General features: G+C 42.3%; 2 protein-coding genes across 12 annotated transcripts in view; one reads left to right on the forward strand and one right to left on the reverse strand.

Moving 5' to 3' along the window:
- The window catches only part of LOC310668321 (vomeronasal type-2 receptor 26-like), a 77,602-nt gene that overhangs the window by 39,401 nt on the left and 23,097 nt on the right, over positions 1-15,104 (forward strand). For 8 of the 11 annotated variants that reach the window (XM_083421434.1, XM_083421429.1, XM_083421431.1 and 5 more), the window contains one exon: positions 8,610-8,732. In XM_083421434.1, the coding sequence (XP_083277560.1) occupies positions 8,610-8,732 (123 nt within the window). The remainder of the gene's footprint in view (positions 1-8,609; positions 8,733-15,104) is intronic. The other 3 variants (XR_014506680.1, XM_083421438.1, XM_083421430.1) reach the window with 1 other exon arrangement.
- Positions 3,400-10,361, reverse strand: LOC310668613 (vomeronasal type-2 receptor 26-like). Its single transcript, XM_083422026.1, has 6 exons — positions 9,985-10,361; positions 8,183-8,474; positions 7,076-7,885; positions 6,143-6,370; positions 4,999-5,125; positions 3,400-4,313 (listed from the first exon to the last, which is right to left on the reverse strand). Exons 1-6 carry the CDS (start codon positions 10,209-10,211, stop codon positions 3,415-3,417), a joined length of 2,583 nt encoding a protein of 860 aa, XP_083278152.1. The 5' UTR covers positions 10,212-10,361; the 3' UTR covers positions 3,400-3,414.

The following is a 15,104-nucleotide window of genomic DNA, read 5'->3' on the forward strand; positions in this document are numbered from 1 at the left end:
TTGTCATGTTGCTTTCCGTGGCTCATGCAATCTCCCAAAATATCTCCTGAGCTTTCAGAAGATGAGATGACTATAATTTTGATTATTCCAAGTGGAATAAGTTTCATCACAAAAACTTTATGGAGTCTTGAATGGCTCAAGCGGCAGGTGCAGAGCTGGAGAAAAACATGCTTGATTCTAGCCGATCCCTTTTGATGAAACTGGTGGAATATGATGAAATGTCTAAACTCAGAGGACAAAATGATGGATGGTTTTTTTACGATCTTTCTTTACACATTAAAAAATACGCAAATCAAGCATATTGTTCTGTAATGAAAGAAACACTTTACACAAAAAGAACATAGAAAACAGAAAAGCAAGGGGGAAAAGAAGAGAAAGAATATCAAGAAATAGAAAAAAATAGAAAGAAAGTTAAATGAAGAATCTTACCAAATACATACAGTTTTTTAAGAAATACAAACCATCAGCGACATTACTATAAACATATATTTCCATCAAGAAGTCCTTTTATCTTCACCTTATCAATTTCCTCTCGCTTCTCTTACTTTTCTTATTTATGTCTAATCTCTGGTTTTATCCCCAGATTTGTTAATGACTTCCTTCTACCTCTATAAGGTTCCTAATTCCTCATTTCTTAAAATTTCTGTGTCTGTTCTTATTCTACAAAAGACCATTCTCTTAACTCTCTGGAATTTAATCTATGCTCCACCAAGAGTAATCATGGGAAACATATTTCATCATTTAATTTTAATAAAAATCCCATTCTTTTTCCTGAATGATTTCTTATAGATTCTCTTAGTTTGGCTAATTCCAGATATAAGTTTCATCACACTAACTTTCTGGATTCTTGACTGGCTCAAGCAGCAGGTGCAGAGCGGGAGAAAAACATGATGGACAGAAGTCAAGGGGTGTGTTTGGGCGTTGGAAGTTTGGTTTGAACTTTGCTCACAAGGACCAAAGAAGACACTGGAAGCTGGATTCGACCACGGACTCTCCTTCCTTGGAGGTTTTGAAGCAGAGGTCGGACAGTCATCTTTTTGGGAGGGTGGGGGGTTGAGCGTGTTATTGAGTTGGTGTTTTTATTTTGATTATATATATTGTGGCTTTATATTTTGATTTTGTTCTGTGAACAACCATGAGGCCTCTGGGATAGGGCAGTATATAGATTCAAGAAATGAAGAAATAAAAATCAACCAATGGAGAATGCGGAGAAATACCATCCTCATTACTGTGAACGGGACACATGGTGGTGGGATCTTGTTTCCTGGAGGCTGCTAGAGACAGAGACTGGTGGAGCCTGCGATGGGGAGGGTTTTCTCAAGCCCACCCTCTGGCCACTTTGGGTGGGTCTGGGCTGCTTGATTCCTGCCGCTCCCTTCTGGTTCTCCCCCTGAAGGGAAGAAGCGCCTTGGTGGCTTCAAAGCCACTTCAAGTGAATTTCCACCCCATCTTTGAAAGGCTTCTCCAACAGAGGGGAGCTCTCAGGGGTTGGTTGAGGGGAGAAAGGTTGCTCTGAACTTTCGACTCTCCCTTCCCCTTCGACATGTTCTGCGGAAGGAGAGCTTCTGTTGCACATGGAGCCAACTTGCTCCTCGTCTTTGAGCAGAAACTTCTCTACTCATAAGCAAATTGTCTGTGCAGAAGCCAGGCTAGCATTCTAGCAGCTTTATTATTCTTTACGAATTTATTTATTAATATTTTTTTACTTTCTTAATTAATTATTTAATCTTTCATAAAATCCATGCACTGTTTTGGCCAATCGCTTTACGTCAAGATAAGTCAGGATGATCATAACAAAGTTTACAGTCTTACTTTAGAACATTCCAAAAGTTAAAATAATACAACAGAATCAAATTACCTCAACTTCCTAAGAATCTGGGTGGATGCTTTCTTTATTACATTAAAAAAATAAAAAAAAATTATTAAGTCTCCACAGATATTCCAATCACTTGTCTTTGCATACAGTTTAAACAAGAAAACAAAAAACCCACACAATTTCTTCTTGACCCCCCCCTTCTCTATGTTTGTTTTTATTACTTCTTTGTATCAGATGTTTTAAAAAACATGTTTTTATTATGAAAGCACCAATGTCGTATTTCAGTAATCCGCTGCTTATATTTCAAATCCTGCCTTTGACTTCATGTATGTATGATAGTTTGACAAATAAGATATCAATGGTCTCCATTCTTCCTGAAAAGATTCATCCTCATGTCCTCTTAGTTTAGCAGGTAATTTCACCATTTCAGCATATTCCCCCAGTTTCATAAACGAATCCTCCCTCTTTCCACTTCTGTGCATATAAAGTTCTAGCTGCTGTGGTTGCATACATAAATAACCCAGTCAGCTTTCTCGGGACCTTAATTCTTAAATTTATATAGGAGCCTTCATTGGATTGCTACAGGATGAATTGCTATAAGAATAAGTGTTTAGTAAACTTTCCACTAGTCCGGAGAGATGAAAGTCTAAGTAGGATGCAATCTTAGCTAATGAATCTAAATGCTTTACCAGTGGCTGTTCTGTCAATTATTTTCACTTCCCATCTGATCTTGGTTTTGCTCTATAAATGGGGACCTGGCTGGGAGGAACCTGAGTTGGAGGAGGAGGCCTCTCGCTCTTCCTTCCTGACTGAGCATAAGATGCCTCCTCTTAAAAGGTTTGGCAGGCAGGGAATCCAACTATCTGGCTTCGTCTCATTGATTCCCTCCAATGCTAAACTTGTTGCTGGCTCACTCGTAATCTGGTGATCCACTCAACATCAGTGCACAATGCGTCATATCCTGGACAACGCAAGAAAATCCATTCTACTCCAGTCAAGGCTTGGCTAAGGTCAGTTGCTACTCTTTGGAACAGGGAGCAGAGCTTACACAATACAGAAATTAAACCAGCAGACTACGGAAGAGAACTTAAATGATTTTCTCAATTTATTAATATACAAAGTTTAGGAAAATGAAATGATGTGAAGTGAACTTCTGAATGATTCAGCATACCGGTAGAAAATGGAGCACAGGCATTTGAATATCTAGAAATGACATAACTAGAAAGTATTGTTGAATATCAGAATTGATATGGTTAATAACAAAGCAAAAAGACTAAAAAACCTAACTCCTATCTCCCTCTGGACTATCTTGTTGTGAGATAAATATAAGTTCCCAAAAGACAAAAATTTTAAAAGATAATAGTTTACAAATTACGGGCAGTAGACCAGGACTCATTGTAATCCTTGGCAAAGAAGGGTAGGAAAACATTTCCTCCCATCTTACGGTTCATGTGAACAGGACTACATAAAAGTTGGGCTAAGAATGAACATAATCTCTTTCAGAGGTGGAGAAGGAGCAACATGAATGAGCAGCTGTGTTTCATTTATGTACTTCTGGACATCAGGAACATGGAATGTTTTAAGAATCAGATGTCCCCTTAATTTCTGGTTGTCAGGTGCTCCTTTGTGTTCAGATGAGGCCTCAGCACAATAATGTAGCACTTGGGAAGGAAGATGCAGCCCAGGAGCCCAGCACTGGAGGCCAACATAGAGAAGATCTGCACGGCCACCATGTATTTGCCCTTGGTGCTCAGGTAGGTGGGCACAAAAGACACCCAAACACTGCAGAAGACCAGCATGCTGAAGGTGATCAGCTTGGCTTCGTTGAAGGAACCGGGCAGCTTCCTGGCTAGGAAAGCCACCGTGAAGCAGGTGGCAGCCAAGAAGCCCATGTAGCCGAGGGCAACATAAAACATGGACACAGACCCTTCGTTGCATTGCAGGATGATCTCTCCCAGCTGGGAGCGCATGTCCGGCTCTGGGAATGGGGGAGAAAAGCCCAGCCAGATGGTGCAGATGAGAACTTGCCCCCCAGAACAGGAAATGACAATGGAGTTGGCCAGACTCTTGCCCAGCCATCTCCTCACTCTGTTCCCGGGCTTTGTGGCCAGGAAGGCCAGCACCACTGTGATGGTCTTTGCCAAGACAGAAGAAACAGCAACTGAGAAGATGATGCTGAAGGCCGTTTGTCGGAGAAGGCAGGTCTCTTTCCTTGGGCACCCGATGAAGAGCAAGGAGGACAAAAAGGAAAGCAGGAGGGAGACGAGCAGGATGTAGGAGAGGTCCCGGTTGTTGGCTTTGACTATGGGAGTTTCCTTGTATTTAATGAAGATTCCCAACACAATGCCTGCTGTTAAGGACAAGAAGAGGGCAATGGAAGCTAAAACCATTCCCAAATATTCTCCATAAGTCAGGAAGGTGGTAATCTTGGGGACACATTGATCTCTGTCCTTGTTTGAATGGTGATCTTCTGGGCATTTGGTGCAATGTTCTGCATCTGAGGAAGAGAAAAAGAGTGGCTGCAACATCACTTACATCCCTAATGATCTGTGCTCTTTTACGTTTTGAAAAACTCTGTGGTGGACCTCAGGAAATAAGAATGTTATAATAGGTAAAGCAACATTGTGATCTAGGATAAACTGAGTAGCAATGAGCACTCCACTTCTGTTAACTGCATATTTTTGGATCCTGGCTAATCCTGAAGAAACAGCTCTTCAACTTGACATTTTAAATGCAGTTCTCTGTTGCTTCCATGCAATGTTCATAGTAGTGAGATCAAAACCGTCCATTGATTATATTGTAATAATTCTCATCTGAAGTATTGTTTATATTTTTCGTGCTTTTGCTATTAAAAATTTGCTGGTTTGCATCACCTGTCCATTCTTTTTTATAAATATCAAAATTATTTCCTTTTTGGTGTGACTTGGTATAAAAAATAAAAAAGGAATGTTTGTGGGAATTCCTTCTCTCAGCTGCCCACTTTCCACCCCAGAGATTTCTTCCTTATGGCCACTCCTTTCAATGCCCTTTCTGGATGTAATAAAGTTGATTAATCCTATGAATGTCGAGGAAGAATCCACATTCCCCAATGTCTGCAGAAATCTCACAAAAAGTGTTTGAGACTGGATTACTGCCCTGTGTTTACTCTCTCCAGAAATACCTTCCCCCTTGGAGTCACCCACCTTCCTGGGCAGAGAAGGTCCCTTCCGCACACCGAGCACAAGCATAGCAGCAAACGGGCTTTCCTTCTAGAACCACCTTGGCATATCCAGGTCGACATTTTTCTGTACACCTGGAACGAGGCACGGCCTAACCAGAAAGACAAGAAGGTGCAAGAAAGAGGAACAGTTAGGAGTATTTGTGGGTATGTAATTCACTCATAGAGCGAATTCAAACGGATCTCTGGACTGCAGCCTTTGACCCCTCATCAGGGTCCTTTCAACCCCCCACTGACCATTGGGGTGACCACAATATCTTGTTCTTCATAATTCAGGACAACTGAGGATTGCGCCACAGAACTCTGATTCCTCTTCTCCGTTTACCTGCTTCCCTGCTTAATAAATCTTCAAAGAAAATGGCAATGGAGTCTGAAATGTGATTTCCCCAAAGTTCAGGATTCGGATAATCTCTCAATCACCAATTAAGACAAATTTACTATGACTTTTCAAAATATTGGTTTCCCTCACTTTGTTCTTGAGGCATGCAAGGTTTCCTCTTGTCGCTGATGTATTTCCCTAGTGATTTCTAGTTCATATGCTATTCCTTAACATTAACCTTATCTTACAATAGAGTTGTTTTTTTTTTAACTTCTCATCCTTCACCAACAGCTGCGCACTTCTCAATTCCTACACATACAATAGTTTAACATTTGCAACATCTACAAGTGAGCTTACTCCATAAATTTAAAATATCCACCATAAATCAGTAATTATCATTTCTAAAATAAATTACTTTCCATCCTTCTGCATGTATGAAAACCCAATAGTTCACTTTTACTAGGTATTTTCCCTTTTCCCTAGGTGTTTTCCCCTTTCTTCTTATCTACGTAGTCCTTTCTGTCAAAGATTCTGTCCAGAATTTTTAAATTCTCAGTCTGGCTCGGAAATAGATGGTGTCTTCTCTGAGTACCTCTGAGCTCTATGCTTTCTGTGAGCACCACAAATTCCCCTCCTATCTCAGCTGCTGTGGAAAGAAGGAGTGGTGGTTGCAGCTGTTATTGACGGTCAAGACACCATTGGGCAAACTGATATGGTCATTTTTCAGTGGTTGTTTAAGGAAAAACATATTCAGGATCTCCTAGCCTCCCCTCTCTGTCATTCCCCTTACCTTGTTGAATTTCTTGGGCCACTCAATGGCTTCTGAGTTAATGGTGAACTTTATGCCAGCAGACGTCTCTCTCCTTATATTCCCAATTTTCACAACGACCTGAGACTTATTGGGAAACATCACCCAGTTCATAATATCAAAGTCTCCTGGTAGCTCCCAGTTCTCATCCAAGCACAGCCTGCCCCTGGAAGTATTCAGACACCGGATTTCTCTCAAGAAAGGGTGAAGCTGGAATGGCAGCGGAAAGCACCAGCATTAAGAAACCGGGAAACCAAGATGGATATCTCAGTCCTACTCACTTCAACCTCTTAGGATTTGGGGCTGCGTGTATCTCATGTAGACTGGAATTCCTATTCAGCCATTTCTATTACTACAGACCCTGCAAGTGCCCCAATTTTCCAGGGATGTCCCTGAATTAGAGACAGTTTTTCATTTGATCCTGGAATTTCCCACTTTTCCTTAGAATGTGCCTATTTTCATTGGAGAAATGTTGGCGGATGTGGAGTTATCCAACCTACAAGCTGTCCAATCCTATATCGGGAATTTTTAAATGTTTAATATTTTAATATGAATTTCCTTATTTTGGGAGCTGCCCAGAGTGCTGAGGCAACTGAAGAAGATGTATAATCAGTGCTATTCTAGAAAAGAAGATGCCGGAACTCACCATGAACACCTCCCTCTGAGAATGGCAATGGCACCCACCTGAGAGATGTCAAAACTGAGTTCCAGCGAGTTCCCCTCTGAAAAAAAGCCCTGGGTATAAGCAGTAAGATTATCATTATGGAATGGGCCGTCTCTATTTTCATCAGAGAAATGATGGGCAGTATGCTACTGTTACTAATACTAATAGTAACTATGATATTTTGCAGGTCTATCCCCAGTCAAGATCAGCATCTGTGTGGACTGCAGGTTGCAAAAAGGGGAAGGAAATACCTGCCACGGCTGTAGCCTTTGGGGTCCCCATTGCTCTCCTTCCTCCACCATCAGCCTCCTCTGGGATCTAGATGAAAGCGAAGCATGCAAGGCCTGTGCCACAGCCTGAACATGGATGTAAGTGCCATAGCTGTCTATAGACTGGGCTCCCTCACGCGCCTCTTGGGGCAACAGCTCGAGTTTCTCCTCCTCTCTGCATCTTATCCTGCCTTTCACAGACAACAAATGCTTTGAATATGAACACTGAAATGCTTGATTGAAATAATCCTGAAGATCGGTCTGCCCTTTATATTTGTCACCTTTGCTGCTCCTTATTCCAGTCTGAATTGCAAAGGACAGAGAACCATGGAGGTGCTGGAAATAATTTGGAGGGAAGTAATAGCCAGTTCTGATTTCTAACAAAGCTGTTGTGATCCAGACCTTTGCCCCTATTTCCTTCCCATATACCATGTTTATTGTCAGGAGTAGAAAGATGCCCATTGAATTGGTTACATAGTAAAAAAATACCCCAACTTGTCTCCATAGGAAAAAAGGTTCCCCAGGCCTGATAAATTGACCCATATCATTTTCTGGTATAATTTTTGATAAAGCAATGCAGATCCCTTTGCTGAGCATCAGAGGTTTCACAGCGCTCACAAATCTTTCTCCACTGTCATTGTCTGGAGTGCAGAGGCCAATCCACGTCCATCCAAAATGCAGGAGCAATTCAACAATCCCCTGGTACTGACTTTCCTCTTTGGGAGTCATCCGGTAGAGAAAAGGGAACAGGGTTTTACCTTCGAGAACCTGGGCAGTGAAGCCATAACTGATCTAGCAAGGAAAGCAAAAGATCAGCAAATTTATTTTATATCGGCATAACAGATATTTTAATCATTTGAAATGATTGATATCTCTCTAAATCTCTGCTGGCTGAGGCTGATGGGAGTTTTAGTCTGAAACATCTGGAGGTGTCAAGTTGGTGAAGGCTCAGTTTTGAATAAGGGATGTTGGATCCATAGCTCAGGATTTTCCCATTTTGAAAAATATCCCCTCTTGACCCCTCCAAAGAGAAAATAGAATTTTACGCAGTTGAAATTCTCTTTCCCTCCATGCTCTCCCACTACTTACCTGTGGAATTTTGTAGATGCCTGACAAGGCTGAAATCACTCTTGAGATGAAAGTGTTGCTTCTTTCAAGAACAGCCAGCAGGTGATTCTGTTCTCCACAGTGATAATTAGGAATATTGCATCCACTGGCTGCAAGCAGCTCTAGCATGGCGTCCGAAGTCATCCTTGTATCGAAATAGTTCTCATAGATGTTGTAGCCCAGGGTGATGTTGGGTAAGAGCCTGAGATCCTGGTTGATCTCTTGGATGGTGAACAGGAAAGACAACATGTACCAGTAGATCCTAGGTGTGTCTCTGCAATAAATGAATCCTTTAAAAAGAGTGAAACTGGTATTCATATTAATGGGGGTGGGGACATTATATGCGCCAAAAAGATTAGTATGTGTTGATTAATCCTATTGCATTAATATCAAACCATTTACAGTCTAGTATAGAATAAAAATTTGGAGATCTCTGCTCCATGACCGGAGCTTTGATGCAAACAGCACACAGAGCTGTTCAACAGTGGAAGAGACTCCCTCCGAAGGTGACCATGTGTCATGGATGCTTCAGGTGAGATTTCTCCGGGTTCCTTCCATCTCTGCAATCTATGATTCTATTATATAGTGGTTCTATGAGTAAGAAATGAAGGTGCCCTCAAAATGTGTGCTATACTGGGAAGTTGCTGCAAAGGCTGCTTTTCCTGCATTGGTCTTTGACTTCTTCCAATGGACTAGACTATAGGTAGATAAGAGACAAATTTTATTGAAGGAGGGGAAGCACCAAATACCTCAGTCCCCTTTTACATAGAAATGAGGCCTGGTGGCTTGCAGCTTTGAGTGCGTGGTAAAACCTATAATTTTGCACATGTTTTTCATCAGTGTTGAATGAGGACACCCCCTGGTCTGTATTATTTTATATAATCATTTTATTTGAAGCATATCATTCCTGCTCTTCTCTCATAAAAAACCACCCATTTTCAAGAGAGATTTTTTCATTCTGAGATGTAGGTGTCCTGTTGTGTTGTATAAAGAGAACTGTGATCGAAATAGAATAAACGTAAAATAATTCATCTCATTTGCTTGGAAATGGCTTGAGTTTCATGCCACCCTCTAGGTTAGGAAACAGGTACCTACTGTGTCAACCATTGCAATAGTTAGAAATGAGACCAGCTGTGTGTGTGTGAAGAAAAGGAATAATTCCTTTTCACATTTTGGACTCCACTACCAAGAAAGTCTCCTGACTCATATTATTTTATTTATCATTTCAATTAAAGCACATATTTCCTGCTCTCCAGCCACCAAACGTTAACCTGTAGGATTTTAAAAATCCATTTTTAAAACTATAGCATTCTTTAACGACATTTTGTTGATGGTCATTTATAATATTATATCATTATAAGGATATAATAGAAGAATGCAAGAATGCCAATGAATCTTGTCAGGGTTCAAAAGTTTGCACTGAATTTCCCCACCTGCAGGAAGCCATGAAACTCAGACAATTTCCAGAGCTCAAAGCTTGAATTGCCTGAGTTTCATGGCATCCTGCAGGTGGGGAAATTCAGTGCATCCATAGGTAGGAGAGTGTTTCACTAAGGAAGACCCAGGGAACAAGGAAATGGGAGAGGTTTGGGTGGAATCTTTTAGTGGACCCCCCAGCTCCCATCAGCCCAGCCAGCAAGACCAATGGTCAGGGCAGGGTAGACCTGCAACATGAGGACAGCCTTGGCTCCCCAGCCCTGAGAAAGGCGCTCTTTCCTTGATAAATAGGAACCATTACAAGGACTGGAGGACCATGAAACGTATCCACATATGATTTTATATACCTCTCACTCCTGGCCAAGGGTGTCTGAGAAAAGACGTATGGAATTTCCTTATATACGCGTTTTGGAGATATGATCCCACTGATGAGAAAGTGTCCAGGCCAGTAGTAATTGCGAGCATCCGTTTCATCCCTGACCAGATTCAAGGGGCATTTCGCCTTGTGGTTCCTGCAGACTCCAAAGGGCACCATGAGCAGCAGAAGCAACAACAGAAGGAACAGGGATCTCATTCTGGCTCTGCCTCCTCCTCCTCTTACTGCCAAGGAGGCGAAGCAGAAGAACCCAAAGACTCTTGCAAGACCAGACTGGGTGGGCTTTGCCAGGCTGGGTGGTTTTCAACTCTACCTTTGGAGCTAGGAAGCACAAGGCAGGCACACCCCTCTGTCTTGACTCAGTCTGTCTCCAACACAGGAAATATTCTCGGCACCAACTTTTTCTTTCCCAGACACAGCGCAATTAATATTGTCATGTTGCTTTCCGAGGCTCATGCAATCTCCCGAAATATCTCCTGGGCTTTCAGAAGATGAGATGGCTATAATTTTGATTATTCCAAGTGGAATAAGTTTCATCACTAAAACTTTCTGGAGTCTTGAATGGCTCAAGCGGCAGGTGCAGAGCTGGAGAAAAACATGCTTGATTCTAGCCGATCCCTTCTGATGAAACTGGTGGAATATGATGAAATGTCTAAACTCAGAGGACAAAATGATGGATTGTTTTTTTACGATCTTTCTTTACACATTAAAAAATACGCAAATCAAACATATTGTTCTGTAATTAAATAAACACTTTACACAAAAAGAAAATAGAAAAGGGGGAAAAGAAGAGAAAGAATATCAAGAAATAGAAAAAATAGAAAGAAAGTTAAATGAAGAATCTTACCAAAGACATACAGTTCTTTAAGAAAAACAAACCATCAGCGATATTACTATAAACATATATTTCCATCAATAAGTCTTTTTTCTTCACTTTATCAATTTCCTCTCGCTACTCTTACTTTTCTTATTTATGTCTAATCTCTGGTTTTATTCCCAGATTTGTTAATGACTTCCTTCTATCTCTATAACGTTCCTAATTCCTCATTTCTTAAAATTTCTGTGTCTGTTCTTATTCTACAAAAGACCATTCTCTTAACTCTCTGGAATTTAATCTATGCTCCACCAAGAGTAATCATGGGAAACATATTTCATCATGTAATTTTAATAAACATCCCATTCTTTTTCCTGAATGATTTCTTATTGATTCTCTTAGTTTGGCTAATTCCAGATATAAGTTTCATCACACTAACTTTCTGGATTCTTGACTGGCTCAAGCAGCAGGTGCAGAGCGGGAGAAAAACATGATGGACAGAAGTCAAGGCGTGTGTTTGGGAGTTGGAAGTTTGGCCTGAACTTTGCTCTCAAGGACCAAAGAAGAGACTTGAAGCTGGATCCGACCACGGACTCTCCTTCCTTGGAGGTTTTGAAGCAGTGGTCGGACAGTCATCTTTTCGGGGGGTGGGGGGTTGAGCGTTTTATTGGGTTGGTGTTTTTATTTTGATTATATATATTGTGGTTTTATATTTTGGTTTTTTTCTGTGAACCACCCTGAGGCCTCTGGGATAGGGCAGTATATAGATTCAAGAAATGAAGAAATAAAAATCAATCAATGGAGAATGCGGAGAAATACCATCCTCATTACTGTGAACGGGACACATGGTGGTGGGATCTTGTTTCCTAGAGGCTGCTAGAGACTGAGACTGGTGGAGCCTGCGATGGGGAGGGTTTTCTCAAGCCCACCCTCTGGCCACTTTGGGTGGGTCTGGGCTACTTGATTCCTGCCGCTCCCTTCTGGTTCTCCCCCTGAAGGGAAGTAGCGCCTTGGTGGCTTCAAAGCCACTTCAAGTGAATTTCCACCCCATCTTTGAAAGGCTTCTCCAACAGAGGGGAGATCTCAGGGGTTGGTTGAGGGGAGAAAGGTTGCTCTGAACTTTCGACTCTCCCTTCCCCTTCAACATGTTCTGCGGAAGGAGAGCTTCTGTTGCACATGGAGCCAACTTGCTCCTCGTCTTTGAGCAGAAACGTCTCTCCTTGTAAACAATTGTGTGTGCAGAAGCCAGGTGTGACGGAAAAGTTGGTTCCATAAGTATTTCTTTTTCACGTTTTTCTCCTGCCAGCAAATGGTGAAAGAACGGCAGCCTCTGATTGGCTGTGGTACCAGGAGGGAGAGTTTAAAAAGAGAGGCGTTGGAGGGAGACAGGGAGTTGGGCTGTTGAGGGTGGTGTGGTTGGTTGAGTTGAGCTGGTTGAGGAAGGAGGTTGGGAGTTAGGTAGGGAGATAGGATAGGAGTCAGGTTGAAACACAAAGAGTGTTGAGGAGGCCGAGTTGGTTCTGGAGAAAACGTCCACTCCACCGTACAGTGAAGGACTGTGTGTAGTGTCTGAGTGTAGTGTCCTGCGGGAGTAATAGGACCAGATCTTGCTGGGAGACTGAGGCTGAGACAGAAGTAGGAGCTGAGGTCTACTTAGGTCTCAAACTAGTTTGGAGGGGAGAGACTCTTCTGAGGAAAGAAGAGACTTCCAAAACCCAGTGAAGGAAGGGTGTGTGTGGTGAACCCTTAAGACTGTTACTGAAAGTCCCTGGATTTGTTAAAGGGGTGGGTAACGGAAGGAAAAGAGGAACGTGGGTGGTGCTGTGGTCTAAACCAAAGAGCCTAGGGCTTGCCTAGGTCGGTGGTTCGAATCCCCGCGACGTGGTGAGCTCCCATTGCTCGGTCCCTGCTCCTGCCAACTAGCAGTTTGAAAGAACATCAAAGTGCAAGTAGATAAATAGGTACCTCTCCAGTGGGAAGGTAAGCGGCATTTCCCTGCGCTGCTCTGGTTCGCCAGAAGCAGATTAGTCATTCTGGCCACATGACCCAGACATGCTGGCCACATGACCTGCGGACAAACGCCGGCTTCCTCGGCCAAGCGAGATGAACACCGCAACCCAAAGTCGTCCGTGACTGGACTTAACTGTTAGGGGTCCCTTTACCTTCAACTGAAGGAAAGTACCGCCTTAGAAAGGAACCAAACTATAAAGTTGAAACCTCTGAAAACGAATTGAAGTGAACTAGCGTATTATTATTGAAGTAACCTAAGTTTCTCCACTTGTATTATACTACCTTGTTTTAAAATAAATCTTTATTGTTATTTTAAAAACATCTGCTTGAGACTCCAGCTCACTGGTTGCGTGGCGATACCCGCCCCCTCCCACAGATGGAATAAATAAAGACAACGGACACCAGAATTTAGGTTAATGGGCGAAAAATGGCCACAACTTTATTGATTACAGGTAAGAGCAGTATTCGTCTTAGGCATTGGCCTTAATAGACTATCCGGTCTAACCAGGAAGGGTTAAGCACCAACAGGGGCAGCCTCCGAGATGCACATCCCTTGGCGCTCCCCAAGGGGTTACCGCTCGGGGGCGCGCTTTAGGCCCTAGCCTTCATAGGTTTCGGACAAGGCGACGCCCTCCGGAGTCCTTTAACGTACCACCCTTCAAGAATTGGGGGAGGTGATGGCGATCCTCCCCCCCCGACCTCATTTGCATAACAATACCCCGGCCAATGCCTAACCGCCAAAACCAAGGAGTTGTGACATTTTGCTACGAGGTAGGCGATAAATTCAAAATTCAGCCAATTAGCCAAATGGAAAAACTCCTACCAGGCCCCTTGCGGCGACCAGCCGAAGCCCATAGCAAAGTCCGAATGCACACCTAGAGGGCGGGCTGCCCTCCGGTGGGCCCGCCCCCAGCGCCAGCCCATTGCCTGGCGCTGCCAGAATTGAATATTAATGGGGATCACTGAGTCCCGCAGGGCTGGCGCCAGCACTGCGATTATGTGGATGGGGGCGTGAGCCCGCAACCCCCCCCTTAGTTCGGTAGTGGCTTTATCCCCCACACCTAGGTCCCCCACAGAATACTCTGGGATAGTTAGCATTGGTTTTAAGGGTGGTTCAGTGAGGTGGGGGCATTATATGTAAGAAAGAGCAGGCACATTGAGGCGCCAAGCCCGTTGCACCAGGCTAGCATTCCAACAGTTTTATTATTCTTTATCCATTTATTTATTAATATTTACTTCTTACTTACTTACTCATTTCATCTGTTTCATAAAATCCACGTACCACAGGGTTAGGCCAATAACTCCCAAAGCGCTTTACGTAAAGATAAGGCAGGACAATCATTAAAAAGTTTGCAAACTTACTTCAGAACATACAAAAAGTTAAAATAATAAAACAAACTCAAATTACCTCAACTTCCTAAGAATCTGGGTGGATCCTTAATAAAAATATATTTTTTAAAACAATAAATTTAATAAAGACTCCATAGATATTCCAAAACACCTTTCTTCTTCTACAATTTGTAAAAATAAATACATAATTTCTTCTTGACTCCCCACCTCTCCTTTCTCGATGTTTGTTTTTATTACTCCTTTTTATCAGATGTTTTAAAATATATATGCTTTTATTATGTAAGCCCCGATGTCGTATTTCAATAATCCTCTGCCTTTGACTTCATGTATGGATGATGGTTTGACAGATAATATATCCATGATCTCCATTCTTCCTTAAACAATCCATCATTTTGGATAGTCATTTTACATGGTAATTTCACCACTTCAGCATATTCCCCCAGTTTCATAAACGAATCCTCCCTCTTTCCACTTCTGTGCGTATAAAGTTCTAGCTGCTGTGGTTGCATACATAAATAACCCAGTCAGCTTTCTTGGGACCTTAATTATTAAATTTATATAGGAGCCTTCATTGGATTGCTACAGGTTGAAGTGCTATAAGAATAAGTGTTTAGTAAGCTTTCCACTAGTCCGGAGAGATGAAAGTCTAAGTAGGATGCAATCTTAGCTAATGAATCTAAATGCTTTATCAGTGGCTGTTCTGTCAATTATTTTCACTTGCCCATCTGATCTTGGTTTTGCTCTATAAATGGGGACCTGAATGGGAGGAACCTGAGTTGGAGGAGGAGGCCTCTCGCTCTTCCTTCCTGACTGAGCATAAGATGCCTCCTCTTAAAAGGTTTGGCAGGCAGGGAATCCAACTATCTGGCATCATCTCATTGATTCCCTCCAATGCTAAACTTGTTGCTGGCTCGCTT

Source organism: Podarcis tiliguerta, assembly GCF_965153285.1.
Source record: "Podarcis tiliguerta genome assembly, chromosome: 18".
NCBI lineage: Eukaryota > Metazoa > Chordata > Lepidosauria > Squamata > Lacertidae > Podarcis > Podarcis tiliguerta.